The 27,114-nt window shown below is 38.7% G+C and overlaps 5 gene segments (V, D, J or C); 3 read left to right on the forward strand and 2 right to left on the reverse strand.

Moving 5' to 3' along the window:
• The window catches only part of LOC120572047, a 217,143-nt gene extending 216,294 nt beyond the window's left edge, over positions 1 to 849 (forward strand). Inside the window, 1 exon segment of the V gene segment in view lies at positions 344 to 849. Coding sequence covers positions 344 to 669 — 326 coding nt within the window.
• Positions 850 to 1,399: 550 nt separating this feature from the next.
• Positions 1,400 to 2,479, reverse strand: LOC120572073. The segment is given in 2 exon segments: positions 1,400 to 2,184; positions 2,401 to 2,479. Coding segments are annotated over 2 exon segments (357 nt in total).
• A 3,435-nt stretch (positions 2,480 to 5,914) lies between these two features.
• On the forward strand, positions 5,915 to 8,356 carry LOC120570947. The segment is given in 3 exon segments: positions 5,915 to 5,947; positions 6,072 to 6,123; positions 7,843 to 8,356. Coding segments are annotated over 3 exon segments (420 nt in total).
• A 531-nt stretch (positions 8,357 to 8,887) lies between these two features.
• LOC120572065 lies at positions 8,888 to 9,896 on the reverse strand. The segment is given in 2 exon segments: positions 8,888 to 9,420; positions 9,637 to 9,896. Coding segments are annotated over 2 exon segments (369 nt in total).
• A 5,288-nt stretch (positions 9,897 to 15,184) lies between these two features.
• Positions 15,185 to 27,006, forward strand: LOC120570948. The segment is given in 4 exon segments: positions 15,185 to 15,204; positions 16,214 to 16,361; positions 24,692 to 24,767; positions 26,492 to 27,006. Coding segments are annotated over 4 exon segments (579 nt in total).
• The last annotated feature ends 108 nt before the right edge of the window (positions 27,007 to 27,114 follow it).

The raw sequence follows: 27,114 nt of genomic DNA on the forward strand, positions 1-27,114 counted from the left end.
GGTGTCTCCTAGGACCTAGGTGATGTGCCTGAACATTTCAGCATTTTTTTTGCATTTTTTTGTGTGGGGTTTAGCAGTTTTATTTTTAACTTTTACTTTATTATACTTTATTTCACCTTTTCTTTGTTCATCGGGACATTTCCGTTGCCTTTGTCGACATTTGTGACACTTTTTTAGACATATTCAATTCTTTCAATGTGTTCTTTTATGCTATTTCCACGTTTATGTTGCTTTATTTGAAGTTTATGGCATTTTTACAACATTTCAGTTACTTATTTAGACATTTGGGTCGTTTTGGCTCATGTAGAACATTTTTTAACTTTTTCCACCTCTGCTTCTATAGGTGATTTGCGCCCCACCCTGACGGTGCTGCCCCCCTCCAGAGAAGAGCTGGAGCAGGGGAAGGCCACGCTCATGTGCCTGGCCAACAAGGGCTACCCCTCAGACTGGAGTCTGGCCTGGAAGGTGGACGGCAGCAGTAGCAGCAGCTGGGAGGAGAGCAGGAGCCCCGGGGTGCTGGTGAAGGACGGCCACTACAGCTGGAGCAGCACCCTGAGGCTCCCTGCAGACCAGTGGAAGAAGGTGTGCTCTGTGACCTGTGAGGCCACCCAGGGCTCCCAGACTCCGCTCTCAGAGACACTGAGGAGAGACCAGTGTTCCCAGTCCTGAGCTGACTCACTGGCAGGGACTCTGCTACTGGTTTTACTCTGACACTGCTCTCACTCTGCACTCTGCAACTAGCTCTGGCTTTTATTTCACCTGTTTCAATAGACACATTTACCAGCTTGTTGCAATGTTTCAATATTATTTCAGTGTGTCCAGATAATAAAGACGTATTCATCAAATTAAGTTACCATGTTTATTATTATCAACGTGTCTTATTACATCTTTTCTTAATGGTGTCACTGACTTTATGAAATTCTGACAAACTGATCCAACAAATATGTATTATTTTCTCCATGGTGACTGTAGAAAGACAGTATAGGATTATATAAAACAATGTCTATAATGATAAACCTTTGGAACAAAATTCATGGTCAGAATATATCAATGATAAATCATCAAATCATCTCTTACTACTGAAGAGTTTTTACAATAAGGACTGCAATATGTTATTTGCTTTAAGTCTCTTTAAAGAAAATTCACTATTATTTAATCAAACTACAAAAAGTCTTATATTTTCAAAATCTGAAATAAAAAGCACGACATCATCAGCATAGAGAGAAATAAAATGAGTGTTATCTGCAGCTCAATCTCTGGAAATATTTACATTACAAGTAGAGAAACGACAAAAGAAAAGGACTACAAATTACTAAAATATGTTATAGACATTATTACTTATTATACAACATGAAATAAATCACATTTTGTGACTTATTTCAACGAGAATGTTTGAGTTTCAATGAAAAGTGATAAGATATAAAATAAATGAATAATATTTACAGGTTTAGTGTTCATGTGTTATACACTGTGGATTAAACTCAAAGAGTTGAAATCATTCTTCAACAGAGGTCAGCTTTTATATGCAGCATAATGTTTCATCCATCCATCCATCCATCGTCAACCACTTATCCCGCGCACAGGGTCGTGGGGGGGCTGGAGCCAATCCCAGCATACGTCGGGCGAAAGGCAGGGTACACCCCGGACAGGTCGCCAGTCCATCGCAGGGCAGCATAATGTTTTAAACCCTTTTTAATTTAAATACTTTACAGTATAACTTCTAGTTAGATAAAGTATATTTAGTGTTAAAATGCTTAACGTCAATTATTATTAAATATATATTTTAGTTTAGTCAAGCTTCTGTTGTTTTAGTTTCAGTGCAGCTGTTGAGTCAGATCAGTTCCCCTCCAGCTGAGGGAGGTTTTTGTACGACGTTGTATCACTGTGTGAACAGGTTGTAACCCTGCTGACAGTAGTAAACTCCTGAATCTTTAGCCTCGACTCCTCTGATGGTCAGAGTGAAGTCAGTCCCAGAACCACTTCCAGTAAAACGATCTGAAACTCCAGACTGACGGGTTGTAGCTGAATAAATGAGGAGTTTAGGAGCTTCTCCAGATTTCTGAAGGTACCAGCTGAGGTAGCTACAAACACTTGTACTGGTTTTACATCTGATAGAGACAGTCTGTCCTGCAACAACAGACTGAGATCCAGGAGACTGAGTCAGGATGATTTGTCCTGATGAACCTGAAAACATGAAAAAGATGCAGAAGGGTTATTGAGACAAATCCAGCTTAGAGAAAGATGATCAACATCCAAACAGAAGAGTGTCATTTCTTTAACATGGAGAACAGATGGAAGAAGGTAAATGCTGCTTGTTCCAGTGTTTCTCCATCATAGCAGAACATCATTGTGGTGAACCTGGTTCCATCCTGAAGCAAAGTTTTCAGAAGAGAGTCTCACCCTGAACAAGGAGGCCCAGGGTGGCCAGCAGTAGAGTCAGTGACATCATCATTGTGCTGCCGGTCTACCAGTGTCTCTGAAAGGCCTGGACAGCCACTGATCAACACTGGCCTCTTAACGGCTGGGAGCAGAGAGGCAGGACACATATGCAAACACACAGAGTCAGTGAACTGTAGCTGTCCTCAACATGTCACGCTGTTTCCTCCTCACTGCTGCCACTGATCAGATTTACGAATGCTTCATTGAATATGAAATAAGGACTGGGTATTGGATGTGATGGACTTTGGCTGCAGCAGGTGACATAAATAAGGAGGTGATCTGCCGAGAAGGGTCTTGTAAATTAAATTGAACCAATTAATTGAGGCCTCAAACTTATTAGTTGTTGGAATCAAAACACTTTCTTTTGTCAAAATACTATCTCTCTATAGCAGTGGCAGCTGCTGGTCTTTCAAAGAAGAAAGTGTCCATTCATTTATAATAATATTATAAAATAACATAATATATATATATATATATATATATAATTATTATTATTATATTATAATAATTATAAAACAATAATAATAATAATAATATAATAATAATAATAATTATAATAAAATAATAAATTATGATATCCATGAGATGTTTTAATCAAGAGGCATGACCAGCAGTACATTCTTTTTTGTCATGTCACTTCCAGTCAGCCAGCTAACTTTGTCAGACCAGGAGAGCTGAACAGACATGTTACTTTTCCCTATCTTTTGCACTAAATCAATCTTAGGTATTGATCTGCCATGCTGTTAAGTTCTAAGTTTCTCCTCGTAAGGAAGACTTTCAAATGGCTTTGCCAAAATCAGGTCGTCAATATTAGCATTGTCTGCCATCGTGTGCAGTTTGCTAGCTGGCTAGTTCACCCCTACAACACTAGCCGAGCCTACTGTATGAATGAATGAATGAACAAACGATCTAACAAAACGATATTAAACTTGAAGGAGGAAATGTGGGAATTAGGTTAAACAAGGAACCTAGGACAACAAGGAATTTGGTGTATAATTGTATGAAATGTATGATGAAAATTGGCTAGCAATTTCACCAAGCAAATACCAAGAAAAAGGTTGCAGTAGTTTGTCTTTCAACTACACTTGAAAAATCTGCAATGGGACTGAGCTTGAATAGCTTCGGCGACTTTTAATAGTACAAAATTGCTGTCAATCAAAAGGAAATGGAGTCTTTCGACAGACCCTCCAATCATCATGCAGAAGCCCGGAGTCCAGGCCAGCCCCCTCCTCTCTTCACCCCCAGAGATGCTGAGCGTCCGTTTGTGGGACATAATCACAGCATTTATCCAATGAACGCCTATATTCGAAGCACTTAAAAAAACTGTTCAAAGCAGTCCCATTTGACGTCAACGGATGCCAGGCTTCAACAGGGAAGTCAATGTGATGCTACAGGAATGTATGAGAAGGAAATCGACTCAGTTGACCTGCTATATGTAGCTGATTCTGAACAAACTCGTCTTCGAGATGAACATGTTCTAACGCATTTTTAGTCAATAAAATGTTAACACAATAGTACATATTTGACCATTCATGTTTTGACAATTTAGGGGAAGCTGAGCTTCCTTTTCAGTGTTAAAGTAATCGCCTCTGCTCTATAGAGAGATAACTCATGTAAGTATGAAGTATGAATGGACAGTTTTTTCAGTGACATGTACTGTATGAATTGTGTCCCAGAATACATTAGGTTTATGACACAGAAAACATTGGTAAGATATGGAGCTTCAGTGTCCTGAGATATATCATTGTGATGTGTGGACGTTGATGTTATATACACAGTGAATCAGTGGAGCTGACTCAGCTGTGTCTGTAATTATCTGGTGTCTACTAAAGGGGAAACTGTGTGCTGAGGACTAGACCCTGAAGAAGGCTGTTTGTGCCTCTAAGTGTGGGTTACTACCCAGCTCGGTTTTAATGGACTAACAATTTCAATAATTGCCATCTAAATAAAGCCTTTTTAACTTTTTCTAAGAAGAGGCCTTTGATCTTTCTTCTTTCACTGTTGAGTTTGACTGTTTGAACTTTCCTAAAAGGAAATGTGTGCTTGTTAAGGATAAAGGGCAGGATCTTTAAATTTCATTCAGGTTACTTTAGGGGAATTTTAATGGTTGTTTGTTTGTTACTTCAGCTCATGCTGTCAGATTATAACCACAAATATTTAGCTAATGGAAAATATTTTGTACAAAAGTGTGTGTGTGTGTGTGTGTGTGTGTGTGTTCAGTGAACTGTATCAGTCTCTGCAGTAGCTTCCAGCTGCAGCAGTCAGTTCAGTTTCTGTTCAGTCTGACTGAGGGAGGTTTTTGTACGATGCTTTTTCACTGTGTGAACACATCCTGACTATTGATAACATGTACACTTTGACAGTAATAAACTGCTGCATCTTCAGCCTCAACTCCACTGATGGTCAGAGTGAAGTCAGAGTTTGATCCACTGCCTGTAAAACGACCTGAAATCCCTGATGCTCGTCCATTAACCAAGTAAATGAGCAGTTTTGGAGCTTCTCCATCTCTCTGTTGGTACCAGTGCAAGTACTTTTTCCCTCTGTTCCAATCCGCAGTCCCTACATAAATATCTTGACTGGTCCTACAGCTGATGGAGACAGAGGCTCCCCGAGCACAGGTCACTACTCCAGGCTGAGTCACTGTGACCTGACCTCTGGACTCTGAGGATACAGAGACAAAAACATAAAGCAGCATCACGGTTTAGTCGGCTTCATTTCAGAGGGACGGATGTTGATAGAGGAGAGGAGTTTGATTCTCTGGACTTTACCTGTGAAGCAGCAGCAGAGGAGAGTCCAGATGAGGACGGAGATCAGAGTCATGTTTTTGATGAGGAGGATTTCTGGGGCTTCTGTTGTCATGAAGGACAGCTGTCAGTCATCCAGTGTTCAACTCTCAGGACTATAAACTCTCCCAGAGCACTGGAGCATGGTGCTGCTGATGCAAAGTGGCTCTCTATGGAAATGCTCCGACTGACTCCAACAGGGACTTGGATTACTCTGAGGATGCTGTTTCTCTATGGATCAATCACTAAGAGGATTGATTAGGAATATTTCAATACCACTTTGATTTCTTGACAAATTTTCCTTCAAAATGTTTGATCTAGGGTCCCGTGGACCAGCGGGAACATATATAAGGTCATTTATTCCCTTTGCCATACAGGCATTGAAAACAGAATGACTGCTTCAGGGAACACTTGTTATTTTATAAGAGTAGCTCTCTTGTATTATTTATAGAACTTATTTGCGGCTACCGGGCCATTTGCAAGTTTGTATATTGTATTCTCTATATTCTGTATGTTTTTAACAGTGTGCTGTTTCATGTTCATTGTATGTACCTTTGCCGTACTTTGGGAGAAGCCAATGACAAATTTCCACTGAGGTGAATAATAAAGTCAATCTAATCTTTCTAATCCAGTCTTTTTTTCAAAATGAATTGATAAAAACAAACAATTCAAAATGAATATGTTTCAAAAACATGCATTCTGGAAATCTGTGGCACTGTGATATTGTCAGTATTCATTTCATACGACAAGATTTTTACATACAGAGTCATTTTGGTGAGTTTGTTTGTGTCAAAGTCAGAGAGCCATGTCTCTCTACAGTGAGAGGTTTTTGTACGGCGGCTCAATCAGTTTGTATCACTGTGGTACACGTTCGGTGGAGGAACCAGACTGGATGTTGGATGTAAGTCAAACTTTTAAAAAACTCTTTCATTCCAGGAGTTATTTTGCTTTGCTTTTTTTATTATCAGTACTCTTAACTTTACATTCTAAAGTATGAATCAATAATTTTTACGTATATAGTTCTAAGAGACAAAAGTTTGCTTTTAAAATTAAAAACAAATCTAAGGTTCATTACTAAGGAAATTAAATATAAAGTGAGAGGACAAATCATTATTTCCAACTTTAATAGTGAAGTTGCATCTTGAGGGCTTGTAGGTTTAGTTCAGTTAGACAAAGTCAGAGAGCCGTGTCTCTCTACAGTGAGAGGGTTCTGCACAAATGCTGAGAAATATATCAGTTAGTATTCATGTATTTTATTTCTCCTCTTTTATCATGGAGACTTAACTCAGAGCAGCTTTACTAAACGTTTCTTTTCACACTCCTGTCAAACTGAAATTCAGGACATGACAAAGTTAAAACTTCATGTCTACCTTAAAAAGGTTTGTTGTTTTTAGTTTTTAATTTGCCACCACATTGTTAACGGTTTTGATGATTTCAAATGTATTTTATTCAAGTAATATTGAACAGTGTGAATATAAAGATTGGTATTTGGAAATACTGAAATTCTGTTTTTTTTTTTTTTTTTATTGTTGCAAAGTTGATTTTAAATCTTTTCAACAGTTTGTTAAATAATGACTGAAATCCACATGAAGAACATTTGATAATTTTCACTTCATTTTCTGAATTTGTTTATATTTTCACAAATAATTTGAACAATTTAAAATAATGTGTTGATATTTTTTATTAGAATTGTTTTTTAAATGTTGCCAAATTTGCTTCTTTTATGTCCAGTGCAGTTTGATGTATTTCAGGTCATATGAGGACTCTTTCTGTGCTGATATGCATGAGAGGTTTCTTAAAGGGAAGTGAAACAATGTGTGAGTGAGTGACTGGTGGAGCAGAAAAACCATCTGACAGAAACTCCTTAAAGGAAAGATAACCCACTCTCACACAGTAAAGGGGGCGGAGTTGCTGGTGTTTGATTGACAGCTGTGTGCTCCCTGTCCTCTAAGCCAGTGGTTCTCTAACTGTTTTCAGTAATGAACCCTCTTTGAAATATCTTTTCAGTCAAGTACCCACTGACCAGCAAAAAACCTTTTTGGTAGAAAAACAGCTATATAAAGAGGTAGTACAATGCTGCACCATCAGTGTTGGTTTTACTAAACAATAACCTTGTAAATGAAAAAACACTTAAATGGTATTTTTTTAATGTTTAGAATCCATCATTAATTTCGTTCATAGTATAATGATAATTTACAGGATTACCAATACTTTTTGTTTTAACATTTCTTTTTAAATGTCTCGTACCCCCTGTAGTAACCCTAGTACCCCTAACCCAATTTGGGAAATACTTTTCTAAGCTGATTGGTGTCTCCTAGGTGATCTGCGTCCCTCCCTGAACATTTCACAATTTTTGTTGCGCTTTTTTTGTGGTTTTTTTTGTCACTTTATTCCACCTTTTCATCGTTCTTTGGGACATTTTTGCAGCCTTCTTGACATTTTTGACACTTTTTTTAGACATATTAGCTATTTTCAATGTTTTTTATGCTCTGTCCACGTTGATGTTGCTTTATTTGACTTTTATGGCATTTTTTCAACAAATTTGTCACTTATTTTGACATTTGAGGTGTTCTTACTTATGTAAAATAATTTTTAAAAATGTCCACCTCTGCTCCTATAGGTGATGTGCGCCCCACCCTGACGGTGCTGCCCCCCTCCAGAGAAGACCTGGAGCAGGGGAAGGCCACGCTCATGTGCCTGGCCAACAAGGGCTTCCCCTCAGACTGGAGTCTGGCCTGGAAGGTGGACGGCAGCAGCCGCGGCAGCAGCAGCAGCTGGGAGGAGAGCAGGAGCCCCGGGGTGCTGGGGAAGGACGGCCACTACAGCTGGAGCAGCACCCTGAGGCTCCCTGCAGACCAGTGGAGGAAGGTGGGCTCTGTGACCTGTGAGGCCACCCAGGGCTCCCAGACTCCCCTCTCAGAGACACTGAGGAGAGACCAGTGTTCCCAGTCCTGAGCTGACTCACTGGCAGGGACTCTGCTACTGGTTTTACTCTGACACTGCTCTCACTCTGCTCTCTGCAGCTAGCTCTGGCTTTTATTTCACCTGTTTCAATAGAAAGATTTAACAGCTTGTTGCAATGTTTCAATATTATTTCAGTGTTTCCAGATAATAAAGACGTTTCATCAAATTAAGTTGTTTCCATGTTCATTAATATCAAAGTGTCTTTTTACATCTTTTGTCAATGTTGTCAATGACTTTGAGAAATCCTGAAGACAAACTAATCCAACAAACATCTTTTAATTTCTCTATGGTGACTGAGGGAAGACAGTATAGGACTATATAAAACAATATCTGTAAGAATAAACATTTGGAACTAATATGTACAAATATGTACATTCTGTTTCTGCTGAAGAACCACAAAGACAAATAAAGAGACAACACCAGAAAGTAATTAAAATGTTACAGATTTATATACTCTATAAATCACTTTTGGTTTCAATAATAAAATATATTTGTTCTCCGGAATACAATACACACAAAATGTCTAATAGACATTATTAGTTATTTTACAACATGAATCAAATTGAATTTTGTAATTATTTCAACGTGTATGTTTGAGTTTCTGTAAAAGTGATGACATAAAATAAATAAATACATTATATATATTGATATAATATTTATATAATAGTTTAAGTGTTCATGTGTTATACTCTGTGGCTTAAACTTATCAAATAATTGAAATCATACTTCAACAGAGGTTAGCTTTGATGTGCAGCAGAATGTTTCAAACCCTATTTTATTTAAATACATTACAGTATAACTTATAATTAGATAAAGTATATTTAGTGTTACAATGTTTAAAGTCAATTATAACTGAATATATTTTAGTTTAGTCAAGGTTCTGTTTGTTTTAGTTTGAGTGCAGCTATTGAGTCAGATCAGTTCCTCTCCAGCTGAGGGAGGTTTTTGTAGGATGTAACCCTGCTGACAGCTCCTGAATCTTCAGCCTCGACTCCTCTGATGGTCAGAGTGAAGTCAGTGCCAGAACCACTTCCAGTAAAACGATCTGAAACTCCAGATTGAACTGTTGTAGAATCATAAATGAGGAGTGTAGGAGATTCTCCAGATTTCTGAAGGTACCAGCTGAGGTAGCTACCAACACTTGTACTGGTTTTACATCTGATAGAGACAGTCTGTTCTGGAACAACAGACTGAGATCCAGGAGACTGAGTCAGGATGATTTGTCCTGATGAACCTGAAAACATGAAAAAGATGCAGAAGGGTTATTGAGACAAATCCAGCTTAGAGAAAGATGATCAACATCCAAACAGAAGAGTGTCATTTCTTTAACATGGAGAACAGATGGAAGAAGGTAAATGCTGCTTGTTCCAGTGTTTCTCCATCATAGCAGAACATCATTGTGGTGAACCTGGTTGCATCCTGAAGCAAAGTTTTCAGAAAAGAGTCTCACCCTGAACAAGGAGCCCCAGGGTGGCCAGCAGTAGAGTCAGTGACATCATCATTGTGCTGCCGGTGTACCAGTGTCTCTGAAAGGCCTGGACAGCCACTGATCAACACTGGCCTCTTAACGGCTGGGAGCAGAGAGGCAGGACACATATGCAAACACACAGAGTCAGTGAACTGTAGCTGTCCTCAACATGTCACGCTGTTTCCTCCTCACTGCTGCCACTGATCACTTACAAAGAGTCTACTTGCATCAAGAAATAAATGAACTCTACCAGCTGTTTTCATGTTATATTGGTTCTCAGTGTTGACGTATTGGGTTGCATCCACATTAACTCACATGAAGCTGATACCTCAGATTTCTATGTTGTAGATTGTTAATAATTTGATGTCAACATGCTGATGTAATTGATAGTGGAGCTTGTCTTGGGACTCACATCCGTTCTGAATCAGGTGTTTATCCCTTGTGTTTTCCTCCTGTCGACCATGCACTAGTTGTCCTCCCGGGTCAAAATTGACCCGGTCTGTTTTGCCAATTTATAAAGCATGTAGTATAAATTATCACCCAATTCTGTGTTACATCTTCTTAACAACTTTTTTCCAACCTATAACCATTAACTTTACACTTATTTTTTTTATATATGGTCAAAAAACCGCATTTATATCAAATTATACCTAATTTCTAGGTTAAAAAAGCTGAAATTATGAATTATTTTGACTAACAGTTGAGATCAACGGGAACATATGTTGATGGTTTATCACAGACTGGTATAAGTCAAAGTTTAGTGAAAATACTGTTTTGAAACTATTTCAATTTTTTGAATGGCAGCCAATAATCACACTTGTTGTCCTCCTGGGTCAAAATTGACCCGGTCTGTTTTGGCTATTAATAAAGCATAAAGTATAAATTATTAACCAATTCTATTTTACACCTTCTTAACAACTTCATTCCAACTCATTACCACTAGTTTTATACTTATTTTTGGAATTTATGATGAATAAACTTCATTTACATGAAACAATACCTAATTTTTGGGGTAAAATAAGCAGAAATTATGAATTATTTTCATTATAGTTAAGATCAGATGAATCTATGTTTGTGGATAAGCACTGACTGGTATATGTTAGTGATTAGTCAGGATATGGTTTTGAATCCATTTTATTATTTTTAATGGCAGCCAATAATCCCACCTGGTGTCTTCCGGGGCAAAAAGTGACCTGATCTGCTTTGCGTGTTTATAAAGCATAGATAATTATAATTAATCACTCAAATCTGTGTTACTACTTTTATTCAACTTCATTCCAATTCATCTCAGCTAGTTTTACACTTATTCTTTTCTATTTATGGTCAACAGACCTCATTTACATGAAAGTATACCTACCTTCTGAGTGAAATGAGTTGCGATCATTAATTGTGTTTGGATTAATGGCTGGTATGTGAGATTTATTATATTCCCAGGTTAAAATGAACTGATGCAATTGTATTCACAAACAAAGGAGAGCTAACAAAAAGGAAAAAAAAATTATTTACGGAAAGTTTACTTGTCCCCTTTTAGGAAAAGACACATCAAAGGTGTTATAACACCAAGTTTACAAAGCTGTAGTTTGAAGTTGTGTCTGTATGTTTGTATTTGTGTGTGTGTGTGTGTGTGTGTGTGTGTGTGTGTGTGTGTGTGTGTGTGTGTGTGTGTGTGTGTGTGTGTGCGCGCGCACACATGTGTACATGTGCATGTTTGTTGTCCATGTGTGTGTATGTGTTTGGGTGCATTTCCATGTGCTGGAAAGCACAATAATGTGATCAATTACATGAGGTAGTTCTCAGCTGCTGTTTGTATGAATGTGTGCATTTGTGGGGGTGGGGGTGTATGTGTGTGTGCATGTGTGTGGGGGTGTTTGTGTGTCTCCGCATGTGCATTCATGTATGTGTGTGTGTGTGTTCATCTGCTGTTGAGCGCAAAAGTGCCCCACTGCACCACCGGGTCAAAATTGACCCGGGAAGACCACAAATGCAATAAAATTAAATAAAACACCCAAAATTCTATGAAAGCAGTGATCATGAATATTACTAGCGAATAACTTAATTGGGAACCACCCATGCTATTTTTGGTTAATTTGGTTGAAAAAAAAACATTTCTTATAAAGAAACTTTGAAAACGGGTCAAATTTGACCAGAAGACGACACAAGGGTTAAATCAGGATGAGACAATGTCCAAACATCATAGCTGTACTCAAACATGTTTGTTACATCCCATTCGATGGTAACGGGGACAGAACTCGACAATTGAAAATGAGTGAGAGTCGTTATAGAAGTGAAAATTAAAGTGTTTATTTTTAACATACACTGACCACTAGACCTGGTCCATCTATACAAAGTTATACCTGTGTTTAAAATGTACAGTGTAGTCCAACTAACCTAAAGTCCTCAACCTCCAACTACATACAAGTTTAAAGTTTTAACGTTGGAACAAAGCACAGCCAGAACAAAGAGAGAAGAGATCAAAGAGACTTAACTCTTCTTCTTAATCAGATACCTCCCGCCTTGTTCACCCCCTCCATATTCCAGTTTCCCAATCCAGTTCCCTTCAATCCTGCTCATCACATTCCTTACATCATGATCCTTCGTTCTAACATATTTTCTACATTCAGTTAAAACATGTTGCACAGCAATCCTGTTGGATGTTTCCCCATGATGAAACGCATACTATCTAAATAACTGTGCCCAATTCTCTATCTGGTGATGACTGTCTTCTCTTTCCTATTTCCTCCTCCTCCTCCCCTTACATTACCAACACTATTTTAGACTTAATTCTTCTCAGGTGTGCTCCTTTTACTGACTGCCTCAAATGCTGATTGGCCGAGCCTGAGGGAACCAATCCCGTTTTACCGGCTGCACAGGTTGAAAGTAATCAGCGTTCTCACCTGGAGAGAAAATAGAGTGGGGAAGAGAAAGAAAAAACCAAAGAGAAAAGACATGACGACAGGCAGTTTTCTACTCTGCCTGGAACCTAACAATGTTTAAGAGCTTTAAATCAGTGAGTAGCGGCCTTTTTCTTGATGCCAATGCTCAAGATAAAATAGTGAGATCTGCGGTATACATCATTTTTTGGCCCATCAAACAAATTATATATTTTACATGAAAATGTAAGACTTTACATTCCATTTTAATTAAAAAATTTATATATTTAAAATATAGCATATAAGGGTTAAATAATATGAAAAACACAGTATTCTCACTAACAAGAGTAACAAGTGTTTACACAGCACATTAATCATTAAATGACTCTCCCTTCGTTCTAGAGGTCCAGTGTGTAAGGTGTTTAGTTGTTCATTATCAATATCTGTATTGCCCATTCACAAACTTGTCCTTTTTCATGAATATTTACCACCACCATCAATTCCAAGTATTCCTTTTGGCTTGAAATGTTAGATATCATTTGCAAGAATTGGGGTAGACGCTCCATTTTCATGCACCATCTTGAAATACGTTAGCCGGTAAGGGACATACAGGACTTACTGCTTCGCCTTTCGCGTTTTTTCTGTCACATGATAAACTCACAGGTGCTGCTAATGGGTATCGTAGTTTCCTGGCCCCGGCAAGTTTGAAGAAGGAAACGTGGAGGACCACGTATTCAAAATCCAAATTTCAGGAACAGGAGTCTTCTTCTTCGCCCAGAAAAAGAAAAATTATATTGAAAAGCGCAAGAGACCAGCTTCTTGAAGTGTGAAGGCTACCGTAGCTTTAATACGTACTTTGAACTGCGTGGTGCGAGAGAGTAGCCTAGAAATCTAGATGCACCCCAGCGGGAGCAAATGTGATTTGCAGCCAGGGTCAGTCTAGCAACTCTCCGTTGGCTTGCGAGCTGGAAAAACCAAATTCTGGTCAGGCCAATCACATTGTGTATACAGTCGGTGGGCGGGCTTAACGTAAGGATGGCAGAGTTGCATTGGTTCCGCGTGAATTCCCTGCTACTTGAAAACAAAGAAGATGGATGTTGCTGCTGGCGAACTAATCGGCTTTGGCCGTGACTCTGGAAGACCTCGGAGTTCAGCTTTTCTTTAAGAAAAGAACCAAGGATGGCACTGAAGTCATTCTTAAAATAGGAAGATATGTTCGGAGTTTTGCCGACCGGATATGGCAAAAGTTTAATCTATCAACTAGCGTTGCTCTTGTTGGCTATGAGTGCAAAGGGAATTTCAAAGACAACAGTTTATCCCGCCCCTGGATTGAGCCCTGCCAATGGTGAGTTCCCAGACCCAACATCTGGATGTGGATCTGATGTGGACCTTTAAACAATTTACTTACATGTCTTTCCTTTAACTTTTAATACTTTAGACATTTCATTCTGGCTGTTTGAAGTTATTAAATACAAGTTATGCATGTAACTAGATCACTGTCCTTCCTCTGAGGTTTCATTTGAGATATAATAAAAGATAAATGCAGGAACAACTTTTCAAGCAGTTGTTACAATTTAGAGGGAATAACAACTAGATAGAGAGGGGACCTTGTGTAATTTGGAATGTTAGAAAGGGAGAAACCATACAAATGTTTAGCTGGGAAATTATGACGTGGAAAAGCAACTGCATATGTCGATCAAGGATGACATGGTGGTTTTGAAAGATGAAATGGAAATGAGTTTTTGCAGAGCCTTCCAGTCACAAGCGGCAGCAGATTTACACAATGCAAAACTAGAGGCAGAGTTCAATTCAATTCAATTTCAATTCAATTCAATTTTATTTATAGTATCAAATCATAACAAAAGTTATCTTGAGACACTTTACAGATAGAGTAGGTCTAGACCACACTCTATAAATTCCAAAACCCCAACAATTACAGTAATTCCATCAAGAGCAAGCATTAGCAGGGGCTGTAGCGACAGTGGCAAGGAAAAACTCCCTTTTAGGAAGAAACCTCGGCAGACCCAGACTCTTGGTAGGCGGTGTTGTAATGGGAAAATTACATTTAAGCACAATTCCTTATATTTTTATGTTTAATTCGTACTTTAATTCTCTCACAAATGCTTAAAGAGTCTATCTCATTTCCCACATGCAGCTTTATATTCTAACTTTGTGAGACATGCAGTCTGGAACATTATGTGAGCACTGTTAGCCTGAACCGATAAAGGTACAAGGTCACCCTAAAACTATCATGTTTTCCCATGCCAGTTAAGATGTAACTGGGGGGTGAAAGTCGTACAGGGAGGAGGAGGTGAGATGGCTCCAAGATGTCTCTTGTATTTCTCTGATTGTCTTCATGTGTATCAGATTGCCTGTCAAAATTGTAGCGTCATAATAATCCAAGTGTGTGTGTGCTGTCACTCTGAAGATGCATATAAGCCTGGTGTTCTTGTTCACTCATTTGAGAAACTGACTCCACACTGGGCTGCGGCCTTTTGTGAAATCATGTTGATCCTATTTGCAAATATATCTTTTTTTAATAAAATACAAAAACCCAACTTGGTTTTAGTCTCAGTCTGTCTTATTTGTTTCAATTTACTAAACTCTCAAACTCTACCCCCTGCTGCAAAGGAAACTTCCATGACAAACATGGCGACGAGATGGGAGATCATGTGCAGGGGTCAGATAAGGGAGACTCCGTGGTTGACTGAGGACTTGCGATCCGAGATCCAATGATCTTCGCGCCTCTACGCCAAAAGCATTGAGAGAGAGGATCAGAAACCACGGAGGCCTCTACTGACCCAACACTGATCTATTAAGAGCGAAGCAATTCCACGCAGCAGGGTAAGATCACACTCTAATTTAAATTGAATTAAGAGTAATTTGAATTGGCTGAAGTAAAACTTCCAGAAACAAATACTGACTTTGGACACTGAGATAGGATAAACATTGGGGTTGTTTGTATAGATTTTGTTGGTATTTTTAAGGTTGTATAGATAGATACATAATTGTGATCACTCCAGCAGTGTTTTTGCACCATAAAACTGATCCACGCACGGGTGTGACTTTGCTTTGTAGATTTTCGGGGGACAAATCTAATTAGGTTTTGAAGTAAATCTAATAAACGGTTTTTCAGAAACTGTTAGGTTTTTTTGTGTTTGGTTTTTCCGAAATAAGATAGAAACCGGGCCTTACAGTGACGATTGTAAGTAGGATAGAAGTACTTCTTCCCAGTGTAATGGGTAACGGGTCGAGCGGATCCGGGTCACACGTCCCTAGGGGAACCGTGGTGGGTGACATGGTGCGAGAATACGGCTCAAAAAAAACCTGGAGTGTCTGCCGTATTGGTCGAAAATTTTTGGGTTTTCCTTTAAATTCGGGCAAATTGAAAATATTCAAACAGGAATTAGGAGAACAAGAAAAAAAACTGAGAAAGAAAGACAAAATTAAGACGAGTGATTTAGAACAAGTGGAGAAAAATAAGGAGTGTTTTTAACTTATGGATAAAAGAAAACTAAAGGTATGATTCAGGGAAAGATTGCAAAAACACACACATACACCAATAACCTCTTCATCAGTTCAGAAAGACAAGTTGGAGAAATGGAGGGACGAAGAGGACACAGACTCAACTAAAGAACGAGTACGTGAGAAAACCATGTTTGAAGCGATTTGTCTGCATGTTACAACAGGCTGGTGGGCAACATATGGAGCGTGGACCCGAAAAAGGCCGCTCCCACGAAGGACGTGGTCGCGCCAGAAGAGGCCGAAGGCGGGACCGTGGGCAAAATGATGGACCCGACGAACCAGACCAGTGTTGGTACTCGCAAGGACAGTTGGGTATGTAAATGCCCGAAGAAAAAGCAAAAAACACCTTAAGACAAAGAACAACACTTGTCCCTCTGTTTGACTGAGTCCAAAAGCTGATAAGGAAGGTAGTGCTGACACACACACACTTGCTTCATGCAATGAAGAAATGCTTTGCACTGATACACTATTTTTTTTGTTTTTGCTATTTAGGGACAAATTGATAGGTTAGAAAGTTCTGAAAAAATCTAATCAGTTAAACCATTATAGTATGTTATCTTCTGAAACCTAGAAGAAAATGCATACTACTGAGGGTAAAGTTAAAAGGGTTCCACTCACATAACTTGATTATTAGAGCTAAAGATTTGACACTGAAGTGCAGTGGTCATTCTATTTGGTCAATTGGGAATACAGGTTAAACAGTAAAAGAACAATTTTCTGTTCCTTTCTCATATACATGGGAAACTTTTTTTTCGGTGTCTGATTTATGTCCACTTATTTTGCTCAGGTAGTGATTTAATGTGCACTTTTAACATTGGTTTAACCTCAACACCTGATGGATTGAGAATTTCTCATAATGATGCATCTAACAAAACCACATTTGTTAATCACAGTGTGGCTAAAATGACCTCACTGAGGCAGCGTCTGTAATCAGCCCTGCCTCTGACTGCATGAAACCTGACAACCTGCACTACACAGCTCATGTTAATACAGGGCCTGATGAAGAATGCTTAAAACGGTTCTTTAGAGACATAATGACAGTTTGACAACCTTACATCTGATTTGGACTGATATGGACTGTGTTGTAGCTTGACTGACAACCAATATACTTTTTTAAAGTGCCCAGCTTGTGTTTTTTCTACATCCCTCAAGGCTGCATCTGCTTTTTCCTTCCTCGAGAGAGTTTTTTGGTACAGTGCTGTTTTCATGTAAAATGAACAGAATAGAAGCTTTTTCAGTTTAGTGTTAATGATTAGGACTTTTTTTTTTTTTTTGAGCCTGTCACGTAAAAATGTCTGTACACGTTCCTGAGGTCACTGTAAGACTTTTTTCTGCCAAAGCTAATGAAGCGTTCGTGAATATGAAACTGGCTTCCCCGACGCTGGGACTGCCAGATCCCTAAAAACAGTTTATGCAGACCGTTGCTGAGCACAAGAGCTGCGTGACTCTGTGTTGCTGCAACACCACGGCGACAAACTCCGTCCGGTTGCAAATTTCTCTGCTAAACTTGATTCTGCCACTCGAAGCATTAAATACACCCTGTTACACATTCTGTGTAACACATTTTGTGGGAACAGAATGAAAAAACTCTATTTATCTGTGGCCAGGTACCTTAGATATTACTACTCTGTTAGATTGCAAAATGTCACTAACAGATTCACTGTTCTTAACCCTGATTTTCTTCTCCAAACACCGGTTGACAGAGAGAAACAATGGTGTTGCAGAGCTAAAGGTGGTCTGAATACCACGACCTGACCTCTCTGACACACCTCTCACTAACCCTGATTTCTTTTTTTTAGGTTAACAGTTCTTCTTCCAGAGACTCTAGCAGTGGCCTAACCGTGTGGGCTTCTCTGTTGTAGGTGTTTCTGATGCTATCCGATTTGTACCACTGCCATCTCATCTCTCAGTACAAGCAGTAGAGCTCATTCTTCCTAACAGAAGGCTATCCAGCTTTTTCTTTCCTAAATTTTGCAAAGTTGACACATGGGTTAAAAACCATGTGTAAAATGGGGGGGATGATTAGTATGATGGAAATACAATTGAGGGAAAAACATTTGTTTCACAATGGTGAAGCAACACTGGTTCACAAATGATTTCTTTTTGGATCAAGACTACTGTCAACTAGTGTAGGAGCCATAGCCCTACTAACTGAAATAATTCCAAAATGGAGAATTCCTACCAAAATCTCAAGTATAGTGGTTTGCATTCAAAATGCAACATGCCTACATTTGACAAAAGCTCTGCTTATTGTACTGAGGTATAGAATGTGCACGCGCAAGCGACTTAACCTGTCACCCTTTTTGAGATTTTGTTTACAGCACTTCCACACATTGGACTTGGGTAAAGAGGACACCCACCAGACACACCACTGTGTGAGGACCAACTGGTAACGTATTATATCTCACTGCAAAGGCACAAATTCCTGATGACATGCTAACAACCACAATGAGAGCAGCAGAGACACTCAGTGAGGTGATTGGTTAACACTCACTGTAGACTAGCACACAGAGCAGCAAGACCGCCAACCAACACACACATAGTCAGAGATAAGAGAGAAACAGGAGTTGTGCATGCACAGTTCAGCAATGATTTTTGATATAGTTTTTGTCATAAACTATAGAATGTGATATGTTTCCCATATCAGGTAACAAATTGGATGAATAGATGTCAAATTAGAAGTACTTAGGTTTGTTCTATAGGCCTAAAAACTTTAATTTGTAATGATTTTTAGAACTACCAGACAGCGGGTAGTATAACTTTGGGTTGCAAACTAGAGAAACTAAAGAAAATAAACAACATAATTGTGTTTAATTCGTCTTAGTTTATTGGTTATATTGAAACCAATACAGGTTGATATGAGATTTCAACCTAAAAACAGTTAATTTAATATTGTACTCTAGTGAGTTTTTTTCAGTAAAACTGCACTAAAGACTTTGTTTGTATTTTGATTTGCTATATCACAAATAGGTTAAAACTAAATTAATTGATGTTGACGTTGAAAACACTTTGGTGAATGGTTTTCTTTTAAAAGAAATGATTTATTGAATTTTGTGTTGCTTTTATTCAGGTTTTGCTGTGTAACACAGGACAGTGTTAATGGCTAAACCACTAAACAGATTATTTATATGTGCTGCGTTTTTTGAGTCATGAGCTTGTCATGCTTCAAATAGAAGGAATATAGTAGCAATAATAAATAGGGTGTTTAATGGATGGGGTGTTCACATAATATTTTTAATTTAAAAACTATTCTAAAGAAAATTTAGTTTTGTTTTGATTGACTTTCACTATGTACTGAAACACAACCCTTAAAGTAATCTAAAAGAGAACAATTACAAAAGCAGTTTCCTTTTTAGCACAATTTGTATGGATTTTATAGAGTTAAACCAGCATGAGGGAAAGAAATGCGGTTTTATAATTATTGATATTCATTAAAATAAGCAGACATTTTTCCAAGTGATAATATTGATAAAAGAACAAATAATGCTTTTTGGAGTTCTGTTTTGTGCCACACGACGCCTCATTTGTGTCAGTCGGGTCCATCTTGCTCCCCCTCCAGCTGCAGGACCGGTGAAAACTGTCTGGAGGTACGGACCAGCAGACGGACTGAGAGAAGGAGGGGGGAGCGAGAGACCGTTCTGCTCTGACACATCTGACGCACTGTGAAGTTAAGTAGCACACAGACTCACATTCTGAAAATACAAACATTATTAGGAGAAGATATTTACTTTTAAGATAAGTATTGTGTTTTGTTTGTTTAAAGTATGTTTCGTTGTTCGAATCTGAATTGGATTGATGAAAATTTGATAGAAATAACTTTGGCTTTAAGTCTGACATAAAACATCTGTAAACCATTTTTGGGTAAATACAGGCATAAATGATCCATTCAAAGACTTCCTAGAAACCTGGTTTGAAAAGGGGAATACCTTAATTTGTATTTTTCTAGACTCTTGCACTTGCTGCATCTTTCCTGGTGACCTGTGTAAGTTGTGTAAGGTTTGGGTAAGTGCTGAGATGGTTTGAAACCATGATGATTAAATGTATCAACAACTTGGAGATATGATTAAGACTAAATATCTAAATGAAAATGTTTAAAGTTGATGTGACTGCTTAATGATGTACATTATGAGTAATGTACTGAGACAATGGTATACACATATTAATTTAATATTTACTCTCATAGGTATATGTTTACACAAAAAGTAAAATATAATATAAGTTAAAGATAAAACTTGTAAACAAGTAAAAGATAATATATAATATACTAGTATACGTTATAAATAGAAGGGATAACAATTCAGTCAGGAAAAGCTTAGAGGAAACAAGAGCTTTAGAGAGCTAGAGAAGTGCACTGGATGCCAGTCTATGACAGACTGACTCAGGTTACAGCAGGCGTGTCCAGCGAGGAGGAGTCTGCCACAAGACCTTGTGTCTCTGAGCTTTCAGCAACTTTTTCATCGACATAAAAACTTGAATTGACTCAAATGCCTAAAAGTTTAGAAAAAACAAGAAGTTGCCTTTCAGGCCAGTTCCTGCTGGTACCAGAGAGATAAAAGTACTTTTGAATTAGGATAATAGGTTTCCTATTGATGGATTGTATAGGAGTTAAATTTAACAGTTACTTTCAATCGGAAGTCAATTATATTTGATCTACTTCTTGCTTTCATCTGAGGGAATTTAGCCCACACTGGGGATATTCATATAGGTGATAAACAAACAGTTGGTTTTTGATTTCAAAGACAAATTATGTCATTTTTAGGAATAACTAATTTGGATTTCAAAGTCAAAAAAGTTTGTATCAGAATTTTGTCAAATGCTTACAGATGCTACTGTAATCTGACATATTTGGGTTAAAAAGAATTAGGATTTTTGTACACGAAATATAATGTTTTATTGTCATCAAACTGCCCGACTAATATATAGGCCTACAAGTCCAACTGAAATGATTAGTTGCTAAATCAATTAATTGATTGACAGAAAACTGCTTTGATTGTTTCCAGTTTCAAAAAAATGTGAGGACTTTTCGATATTGCCGGTTTTTTGTACCTTAAGTACATATTTTTAATGGAATATTGGTGGTAACAGAAAATGTTTACTATAACTATCTGCATGAACCTTGTTTAATTGACTAACCCCAATGTAACAATATTTTTGAATCAATGATGACATAGATCAAACTTTGAAAAGCAGTGTGTTTAAATGCTCCTTCTTACAGAGGCTCAAAACAGCCAAGAAGGGGACTACACACACACACACACACACACACACACACACACACACACGAAACAATGGTAAAGATTGTTTCCAACGATTTGTCAAGTGCTAGCAACCTCTGACAATAGAAGACATGGACATGGAAGACGCTATTTGCAAAAAATATATGTAATCATTAAAGTAATTTGTGTATTGTGATTAGGTTGTAATCAAAAGGGTGGAATGTAATGGGAAAATTACATTTAAGCACAATGCCTTATATTTTTATGTTTAATTCGTACTTTAATTCTCTCACAAATGCTTAAAGAGTCTATCTCATTTCCCACATGCAGCTTTATATTCTAACTTTGTGAGACATGCAGTCTGGAACATTATGTGAGCACTGTTAGCCTGAACCGATAAAGGTACAAGGTCACCCTAAAACTATCTCATGTTTTCCCATGCCAGTTAAGATGTAACTGGGGGGTGAAAGTCGTACAGGGAGGAGGAGATGAGATGACTCCAAGATGTCTCTTGTATTTCTCTGATTGTCTTCATGTGTATCAGATTGCCTGTCAAAATTGTAGCGTCATAATAATCCAAGTGCGTATTTGCTGTCACTCTGAAGATGCATATAAGCCTGGTGTTCTTGTTCACTCATTTGAGAAAACTGACTCCACACTGGGCTGCGGCCTTTTGTGAAATCATGTTGATCCTATTTGCAAATATATCTTTTTTTAATAAAATACAAAAACCCAACTTGGTTTTAGTCTCAGTCTGTCTTATTTGTTTCAATTTACTAAACTCTCAAACTCTGCCCCCTGCTGCAAAGGAAACTTCCACGACAGTGTCTGACGGGCCGGTTGGGGGTGTGATGAACAGTGGCGATAATAGTCACATTAAAGGTCATAGTGACTTCGAAGGTTATCGTGGCAGTTCATGTCATAGCAGGGCACATCGTGTCATACTGAGTAGTGCAGTCCCCTATACCGGATCCTGACTACTCTGTGCATAGGAACATCACAGCAGGACGTTGCGGGATGTAGCGTGGCGATGCAGAGCATAGGTGGATGCGGCGGATGCAGCAGGACGCAGCAGGATGCAGCAGGACGCAGCAGGACGCAGCAGGATGCGGCCGGGAATTGCAGAGAATCGCAGAGCAAAGCTCTGCGAAGAAGAAACATAAGGACTCCGGGGAGTAAACTCCCCAGAGCTAGATTAATAACAAGCAATTCTGGGACAGGATGCATACAAAAGTAACAAGTAGAGATCAGCTCAGTGTGTCATAGGAAGGAAACAGCCTCCCCTGCCGTCTAGAATTGTAATAGCATAACTAAGAGAGGCAGGTTAGAGAGAGGTGCCTGGTCGGGCTAGAACTCTCCCCAACCGGATAAGGCTGTACTGGCCTGCCTCCCTCTACTCTTGCTATATTATTAATTATACAGTATATAAAACTGATGACTACGAGGAGAAGCAGGTGGGCCGGGTTAGGTGGACGCTGCAACTCCTCACTCCCTAACTATAAGCTTTGTCAAAGAGGAGGGTTTTCAGTTTACTCTTAAATGTGGCGACGGTGTCTGCCCCTCGAACCCAGACTGGAAGCTGGTTCCACAGAAGCGGAGCCTGATAGCTGAAGGCCCTGGCCCCCAGTCTACTTCCAGAGACTCTAGGAACCACAAGTAGCCCCGCATTCCGGGAGCGCAGTGCCCTAGTGGGACAATAAGGTACTAAGAGCTCTTCTAGAGTTGGATTTGGGAATGCTTCATTGAATATGAAGTGAGGACTGGGGATTTTTATGTAATGGAATTTGGCTGCAGCAGGTGACATAAGTAAGGTGGTGATCGGACCAGAAGGGTCTTGTAAATGAAAGTGAACCAATGAATAAAGGCCCCTTGTTAGTTGTTTAAATTAAAACACTTTCATTTGTCCAAAAGGATATCTTTCTATATAGAGACAACTCTTTTGATGGGGGTATAAGTATCAAGTATGAAAGGACAGTTTGTTTAGTGACATGTTCTGTATGAATTGTGTCACATAATACATTATGTTTATGACAGTCAGTGTTTCTGCCACAGAAAACATTTGTTGTTTTGCAGATATGGAGCTTCAGTGTCCTGAGGTATTTCAATGTGATGTGTAAAGGTTGATGCTTCATATACAGTGAATTTGGTTAGTGTGTGTACATCAGTGGAGCTCACTCTGCTGTTGTTGTGATTTGAATGTTCTGATTGGGCTTCTTCACTGGAACTGTTCTTTCTTTATTTGAAGAAACTTTCAGTTTGTTGAGGTGGACTGTCTGAACTAAATCTGATGAACACTATGAAGGGTGTGTGTGTGTGTGTGTGTGTGTGTGTGTGTGTGTGTGTGTGTGTCTTCAGTGACCTGTTCAGTCTCTGCAGTAGCTTCCAGCTGCAGCAGTTAGTTCAGTTTCTGTTCAGTCTGACTGAGGGAGGTTTTTGTACGACGCTTTTTCACTGTGTGAACACATCCTGACTGTTGATCCAATGATAACTCTGACAGTAATAAACTGCTGCATCTTCAGCCTCAACTCCACTGATGGTCAGAGTGAAGTCAGTCCCTGATCCACTGCCTGAAAAACGATCTGGAATTCCTGATGCTCTCTCATTAGCAAAGTAAATGAGCAGTTTAGGAGCTTCTCCATCTCTCTGTTGGTACCAATGCAAAACTTGTTTTCCACTATTCGAACCCCAACTTGAACCCGGTACATGAACTTCTGGGCTGACCCTACAGCTGATGGAGACTGTGACCTGACCTCTGGACTATGAGGATACAGAGACAAAAACATAAAGCAGCATCACGGTTTAGTCGGCTTCATTTCAGAGGGACGGATGTTGATAGAGGAGAGGAGTTTGATTCTCTGGACTTTACCTGTGAAGCAGCAGCAGAGGAGAGTCCAGATGAGGACGGAGATCAGAGTCATGTTTTTGATGAGGAGGATTTCTGGGGCTTCTGTTGTCATGAAGGACAGCTGTCAGTCATCCAGTGTTCAACTCTCAGGACTATAAACTCTCCCAGAGCACTGGAGCATGGTGCTGCTGATGCAAAGTGGCTCTCTATGGAAATGCTCCGACTGACTCCAACAGGGACTTGGATTACTCTGAGGATGCTGTTTCTCTACGGATCAATCACTTTATCAGAGGATTGATTCATAATGTGTCAGGAAACATTTTAATGTGGATTTGACTCAATCACTCTGGAGACATTTCTTTTAAGAACTTCTCTGTCTCATTTCATTTATTGTTCGAGGGATCAATTTCACTTTCAGACAAATTTAACAATAAATCTGTAAATATGTGAGCAATTCTTTACAATTGTGGCAGTGCTTAATACATATACAGTGAAATAGTAAATTCTTCAAAAACCAGGAAGTGTGTTTGTTGAGTTTGTTGTGTTCAAAGTCAGACAGCCGTGTCTCTCTACTGTGAGAGGTTTTTGTACGACGGCTCAGTCAGTTTGTATCACTGTGGTACACGTTCGGTGGAGGAACCAGACTGGATGTTGGATGTAAGTTCAATTTTTGATGTATTTTATTAATTAATGAGCAATGGTTTTGTCTTCTGCAGACATGTAACTCTCTAAAAGCTGAAATATCTGATTTTACAACATTATTCTACCAATAATCAAAATACAGTTTATTTGAAATTTTATTTGACGAATCAAAACATTGTAAGTGTTTGATTGGCAGGAGAAATCTTGTAATGAGATTTCAGACGACAGAAACTTGAGGACTTGTAGTTTAGTTTTTGTCAGACAAAGTCAGAGAGACGTTTTTGTATCACTGTGGTGGACTTTTGGTGGAGGAACCAGACTGGATGTTGGAAGTAAGTTTCTGCTCAAATATTGAATATCGTGTCATCAGCTAAAGTTTGGATTTCAGTGTCTGAACATTTGCAGTAGATTTAAACTCCCATTGGACTGATATAAATCACTTTATAGACTCAGTTTGATTCTTCATTTCTTCTCTTTTATCTTGAAATTGAACTCAAAAAAGCTTTACTGAATATCTCTTACCGTACTTCAAAATGTTTTAAATGTAGCCTTTATTACTTAACTTTAAACTGTTTAAAACTAAATTGTTTAAAACAGTGAGAATGAAGCTGAAATCTCTCATCTCATAATTTCTCTGATTGTCTTCTTATGTTTATTTTTTTTTTTTACTCTCGTTTTTCTTTGAACAAAATCAAGATAAGATTTTTTTTTTCTATTGCTTTAAATAAAAAAAAAAAAAAAAAAAAATAACTAAAAAAAAAAAAAAAAAAAAAAAAAAACCAAAAAAAAAAAAAAAAAAAATTTAAAAAAAAAAAAAAAAAATTCTTTCATGTGCAGTGCAGTTTGATGTATTTTAGGTCATATGAGGACTCTTTCTGTGCTGATATGCATGAGAGGTTTCTTAAAGGGAAGTGAAACAATGTGTGAGTGAGTGACTGGTGGAGCAGAAAAACCATCTGACAGAAACTCCTTAAAGGAAAGATAACCCTCTCTCACACAGTAAAGGGGGCGGAGTTGCTGGTGTTTGATTGACAGCTGTGTGCTCCCTGTCCTCTAAGCCAGTGGTTCTCTAACTGTTTTCAGTAATGAACCCTCTTTGAAATATCTTTTCAGCCAAGTACCCACTGACCGGCACAAAGCCTTTTTGGTAGAAAACACGGCTACAGTAAGAGTTAGTACAACGCTGAACCATCAGTGTTGGGTTTATTCAGCAACAATCTTGTAAATGAAAAACATTTAAATTCTATTCTCTTTTAAATGTTTAGAATCCATCACTAATTTTATTCATCATTCATAGTATAATAATGTTTAGCAATTATGCATGACTGATAATTTAACATTTAAAATTAAATATCACGTACCCCCTGTAGTACCCCTAGTACCCCTAACCCGATTTGAGAAAACTGCTCCAAGCTCATTGGTGTTTCCTAGGTGATGTGCGTCCCTCCCTGAACATTACAGCAGTTTTCTTGAAAACGCATTTACTTCATTTTTCACTGTTTTTGTCATTTTTATAGAATGTTTGTTGCCTTTCTGGTCGTCTGACACATTGTTGATATTTTTTGCTGCTTTTTGCAATGTTTTTGATGCTCTTTCCATGTATGCTACTTTCCTTGATGTTTGTGGTATTTTTTCATGTTTTTTGCATTTCTTTGATGTTCTTGATGCTAATTTTGACGTTTGATGTGTTCTTACTTATTTCAAATATTTTTTAACAACTTCCACCTCTACTCCTATAGGTGATGTGCGCCCGTACCTGACAGTGCTGCCCCCCTCCAGAGAAGACCTGGAGCAGGGGAAGGCCACGCTCATGTGCCTGGCCAACAAGGGCTTCCCCTCAGACTGGAGTCTGGCCTGGAAGGTGGACGGCAGCAGCAGCAGCAGCAGCAGCAGCTGGGAGGAGAGCAGGAGCCCCGGGGTGCTGGGGAAGGACGGCCACTACAGCTGGAGCAGCACCCTGAGGCTCCCTGCAGACCAGTGGAGGAAGGTGGGCTCTGTGACCTGTGAGGCCACCCAGGGCTCCCAGACTCCGCTCTCAGAGACACTGAGGAGAGACCAGTGTTCCCAGTCCTGAGCTGACTCCCTGGCAGGGACTCTGCTACTGGTTTTACTCTGACACTGCTCTCACTCTGCTCTCTGCAGCTAGCTCTGGCTTTTATTTCACCTGTTTCAATAGACATATTTACCAGCTTGTTGCAATGTTTCAATATTATTTCAGTGTTTCCAGATAATAAAGAGGTATTCATCAAATTAAGTTTCTTTGTTTATTATTATCAAAGTGTCTTATTACATCTTTTCTTAATGGTGTCACTGACTTTATGAAATCCTGAAGACAATCTGATCCAACAAAGATGTTTTATAT

The sequence above is a fragment of the Perca fluviatilis genome, chromosome 13, assembly GCF_010015445.1.
Source record: "Perca fluviatilis chromosome 13, GENO_Pfluv_1.0, whole genome shotgun sequence".
Lineage (NCBI taxonomy): Eukaryota > Metazoa > Chordata > Actinopteri > Perciformes > Percidae > Perca > Perca fluviatilis.